The sequence below is a fragment of the Pteropus vampyrus genome, unplaced genomic scaffold (assembly GCF_000151845.1).
Source record: "Pteropus vampyrus isolate Shadow unplaced genomic scaffold, Pvam_2.0 Scaffold61, whole genome shotgun sequence".
In the NCBI taxonomy this organism is placed as follows: domain Eukaryota; kingdom Metazoa; phylum Chordata; class Mammalia; order Chiroptera; family Pteropodidae; genus Pteropus; species Pteropus vampyrus.
This window is the reverse complement of record NW_011888842.1, coordinates 6,580,110-6,585,258: the sequence shown is the minus strand read 5'-3', so window position 1 is coordinate 6,585,258 and position 5,149 is coordinate 6,580,110. Positions and strand designations below refer to the sequence as shown.

The 5,149-nt window shown below is 39.8% G+C and overlaps 1 protein-coding gene across 3 annotated transcripts in view; it reads right to left on the bottom strand.

Moving 5' to 3' along the window:
• Positions 1-1,142: 1,142 nt before the first annotated feature.
• Positions 1,143-5,149, bottom strand: part of CNTRL (centriolin) — a 74,823-nt gene continuing 70,816 nt past the window's right edge. For all 3 annotated transcript variants that reach the window (XM_023531107.1, XM_011360991.2, XM_023531108.1), the window contains exons 40-44: positions 4,751-5,023; positions 4,514-4,576; positions 3,106-3,312; positions 1,842-1,928; positions 1,143-1,581 (exon numbers count right to left, since the gene is read on the bottom strand). In XM_023531107.1, the coding sequence (XP_023386875.1) occupies positions 1,869-1,928; positions 3,106-3,312; positions 4,514-4,576; positions 4,751-5,023 (603 nt within the window). In that variant the 3' untranslated portion in view covers positions 1,143-1,581; positions 1,842-1,868. The remainder of the gene's footprint in view (positions 1,582-1,841; positions 1,929-3,105; positions 3,313-4,513; positions 4,577-4,750; positions 5,024-5,149) is intronic.

Genomic DNA, 5,149 nt, shown 5'->3' with positions numbered 1-5,149 from the left:
CCTTGATTTATTTTCCTTGGTTGGTGATGTTCACATAATACTAGAAGTAGTAAAGTTTCTTTGGAAAAAAATGTCTTTTGGAACTAGATATTTGGCTTCATACATTAATTACCTCACCTCTAATTCCAGAAGACTATAGTTTTGAGGAACTTCTTTGCCTACACATCTGTTGTTTCAAGTGTGATCTTTTTGTAGATATGTGGTTCAGTTCACGACCCTTAAACAGAAGACCTAATGATGACCTTTCATTCCTGTTTATTTGGGAATAGAGGTTTTATGTGGCAGTTTAGAAAGAAAGTATTTCACTCATTCAGCAAGCACATGGATAGAACAGAAAAATGTGTCCCCGAAGGATTTCAGTAACTAAATAGGCCAGGCTTCTAAGCGTTTTGCTAAGATGTGAAAAGGAAACAGTAAGTACAAAAGGCACTACCAAACCAGTTTTTGTTTTGGAAGTAGATATCTTCTAGAACTTACTGTTAGTAAATTTTATATCATTTTCATTGTCTTTAACTCTATCCCACATCTTAATTATCCAGTTTTGCCAAATAACTTAGGAGCATAAACCTCAGTAGGTGGTGAGGGATCACTGCTCTGTGCTATTCTGTGTGTAGTAACATGGCATAATGCCTATGTTACTACACATGGATCAGAAGCTGTCTAGGGGCCTAGAAAAGAGTCCTGAAGAATTTAAAAATTTTAAACCTAAATCTATTACATGTAGTTGCATATTTTACCTAAACCATAGGAATAATTCTGTTGCCACACATTTTATTGATAGTAGTTGCTATTCTTGCTTTTAAAGAAATAATGTATTTATAGACTGGAGTTGAGCCAGTAAGTACAGTAATTCAAAAAATGTAAAGTCTGAACACAATTTGAATTTACCAGTGGTCAGATTCCCAAAGTACAATGTTCTACTTTTCCACCAACAAATATGTTTGGTTGAGGAAAAGCACCTGAAGTGCAGTAGTTCTATAATATTTCCAAAGATGAAATATTTTTATCGATAGGAACAACATATTTCAACTTCAGGCAGAAGATAGAAAACCATTTGAAAGACTAATTTCTTAGAAATAAGGTAATAATTTGATGGCTTTACCATAGATCTGTGAAATGTAAAGTCAGACGATAGCCCAAAATTTATTTTACCTTTTATTTTCATACGAAAATAGATTTTAAACAAAATCCAAAAAGTAACTTTTGACATTATAAACGGAGAGGGGCTTAACTATACTTTTTTTCTTTTTAACTAGATTTTAACAGTATAGACAAATCTGCAATTACAGTCAGTATTGGTTTTTATGACAACAGTTCAAAGATGGAAAACATCCTCAGCCATCTAGGACCCTGGTTTAAATTGTGTACAATTATTCCAATATGTACAAGTGATTTACAAAAATTCTGGCCTTGATGGTGCAGAAGAAGTAAACTACAGTGGATTTTCAGCATGTAAACTCGCTGGATCTTCATAAAAAACCAAGTGGCATTCCAACCATGAAGTTAGTGAGGTAGTGAAGGTATTTCCTCAGATACATTTATGCAAGATAATATTCTTCAATTGGCTGAGCCATTCTTTTCCTATAGTAAGACACAAAGGAAGTATGAATTCTTGTGACAGTAAAAACAGGTGTTAAATTAACAGAACTAAGTGACGGCATGCTGGCTAATAGGTAAAAGATGCATTTGAGTACTTGTGAAAAATGTTTTAAGGTGAACAAAGCATGGTACAAAATTATCCAAGAAAAAAAAGGTTACTTTTCTTAAGACTGTATGGTAAGCTAGAATTTGATACCTTCCAATTGAAAGTATTAGTTAAAAGAACTATTAATAGCACTCACCCTGTGAGTAGGGAGCTGGCAATGGCATCAATGTTGGTAACCGTCTGGTGATTGTGATGGACCTTGTAGAACTTGTTGGAAGGAGCTCTGAAAAGAAGGGAGATAAAACATTAGGCTCAGAAGCCAGCCCTCTAACTCCAATGTAGTGCGGGCTTTCATCCCCCAGGAACCTGGTTTATGACCCAAGACTCCAAAATAATTCTAACAGTCTCACTCCTAACTGTTGTGCCTCTGACACCTCTATCATTCTCTTGAATTTAGAGCCCTTGAACTCTTCTGGCTGCCATGAGCTGATAATTGAACCTGGCCCCCAACTCCTGTGCACTCATCTCCCACTACTCTGGGCTACCTCCTTTTCAATGACTATTGCCTCTGACACATTCATCCTTAAGGCCTACCTTAAGGCCCTTGGTGGTTTTGGCCTATATCTGACTTGGGTCCTACATAGGGTAATCATATTTAAATCTTGGGTCTGCTACTAATGAGCTTGTGTCTATTAAAGAGGCAGTTGTCCTTCAATGTTCCTTGTGGCTCAACCATACAATATACTGCTCTGTGGTAAGGACAGATTAGCCCCTAAGTTCTGTTTTTACCTTTTGCTGTAACTTGACATCATTTCTCACAATTTCTTTATCTGTACAAAGGGATAATCCTACCTCCCAGGGTGTAAAGACTAAATGAGATAATACATATAAAGGATATAGTACCTGCACACAGTAGGCACACAGTACTATCTCTGACAGTAATATTGCGTTACTCTTTACCAATCCATGGGCGTATTTCATGTTCATCCTAAATGATTATGAACCTTATCTTAAGTCACACAGAAAACCTTCATGAAATTCAGGGTTTCTTTACAGACTCTGGGTTAAGAGTCTGCATTCAAACTTTTGCAGTAGGCACGGTCGATCATCTTTCCCCAGAATACGGAGACAGACGGACAAAACTAGGACTCAAACAGCCTCACAGGTCTAAACTCTTTAGGTTGACTCAGTGGACATTAATAGTAGAGTTAACTACGTCTCTGAGAGGTCATCTAGTCCAAGTCTGTTTCCTAAGCCGTCAGTTTATACTATTTACATCTACCAACCAACTGATGCCAGTTTTCCCAGGAACCATGGAAAAATAAGTCTTTCCTAAAACAAGTTTTCCAGAGATTTGAAGGTGGCATTTTAGTCCTGAGTCTCCCCTAGATGATGCATAGCAAAGCTTTCAGGTCCTTTCCATGTATAGATCAGACCCGTTGCGAAGAGCTTCCTCTTACCTGGCTTGGTCCAAGCTGACAGTCCTCTGCAAGGGAAGACTCCATCTGAGACAGACTGGGCGACGATGTGGAATCTGCAGAGGTGCTGGTGACCAATTCCCCTAAAGCGTCGACTTGTCTCCTCAAGCTGTGTAAAGTGCCCTCTGTCTGCCGTTTCCCTTTAATTAACACTTCTGCTTGCTTGGACATACAGTGTCGAAGTTGGGCCTGAAAGTGTTGTAAAATTTAGGGTTTTACGTAGAAGAAATGTGCCAGAACTATTACTCAGTTTAACCTCTGATAGGCAACTCTATTATAAAGTAGGCGTGGCTGCTAAAAATGTTCTTGTTCTAAAAAGAAAAAAAAAATCTATGAGGTGTATCCTACTCTCAGTGTGCTCTACGTTCACCATTCACCTTCTACGCAGCCTGTCCTCGCCACTGCAACGACGCGCAGGATTCCTGCATCCCGGCCTCGTTAAATTACTGCCCACACTCAGAAGATGGTTTACACTTGATATCTTCAGTGTCTCTCACAGTCTATTTAATCCTCAACTCTGGACTTCTTTCTGGATTTTCCCAAGGCTGTATCTTTGAAATGATTCTCTCAAAGTTGATAAGCAGCACTGTTCAACAGAACTTTCTGTGGTGATGAGAATGTTCTCAGTCTATGCTGTCCAATAATATATTAGTCATATGTGGCTATTGATGGCTTGAAATGTGGCAACGGAAGAACTGAATTTTAACCTGATTTAATAATTACGAATTTACATTTAAATGGCTGCACATATCTGGAGGCTATTGGAGGTCAAGGGCCTCTGCTCACTCAATCGGGCACATGGCTCCTCTCAGCCCCTGCTGCATATGTAACTGTTCTCCACAAATGCATTCTGTCCTCTCCTGTTCTACATCACTCTCATTTTCTAACTCCCACCTATACTCTTAACCCTAAATCTTTAGGTCGACACTGGCCACCAAATCTTAGACTCCTGTTTTCAGCTGCCTACAGATAGACATGCTTCCCGGATGTCTCACGAGGCCTTCAAGCCCAACGCGTTCTGAGCCCAACAACTTTTTACCTGACACCCAAGCCTGCCTTCCCAGTATTCCCCCCACCACTGGCCTGTGAGCTCCTTATTGTTTATCATTGTATCTCTACTTCCCAAATCCTTAGGTTCCATCAGATTTAGTTGAGGCAAAGCAGCATTTACATGGGTTAAAGAACACTGGGCTCACCACCAGAATTCATGGTTTTGAATAATGACCCTTCCGTTTACTGTGTGATGCCAACTTCTCTGACCTTCGACCATGTAATCTAGAAAACTGCTGTGGGTACTTCAATAGAGCCAGTGTGACAGCAGTATGTGAATGCAAGTGATTTTCCCCACTCTCCTCAACAGGCCAAGTATCTCATACTATAAGAAGGCAACCTTGAGTCGATCTTCACGGTGACGCAGCTTCTCTCGCAGGGCTTCCCCACGCCAGTGTTCATCCTTTTTCAGAGGGCAAGACAAACATCAGAGTCACCAAACGCTACTATCAGTAACCACCAGCTTTTACCTCCTCCTGCCCTCCCGACTCCCAACTTTGTTTTTCAACTTATTGGGGGGAGGTAGGAACAAGTTATCCTTCTACAAAGTCCAGAGAAGAGCCGGATAAACTCTTACCATTATGTGGACCTGGGAAAAATTTGGTTTTTCTTCAAAAGTTGATGGTCTCTCACTCATGGTGAATGGAAAATTCTCTTTCAAGCTTTCCAGCCCTCCTCCTAGGTGTTCATTTCTTTCCAAAATAGCTTCCAGATCTGCTGGTAACTCTGGAAGAAACTGGTTGAGGTTCTTCAGGCTGGTTCTGATTTCATCTTTCACCTCAGATTTAAGTGTCCTCATCGCGTCACTAATTTCCATTTGTCTTCTCTCCAAATCTTTTTGGTTTGCCATCTAAAGAGTGAGAGTCAGATGCCACTGGTAAAGTTTGGGACTGACTTAGAACTGTTTAGTGTTTAATGTGTCATGTATTTAAAGATCTATAAATGTCAAGAACTTGTGATTTTTTTCAACTACTCA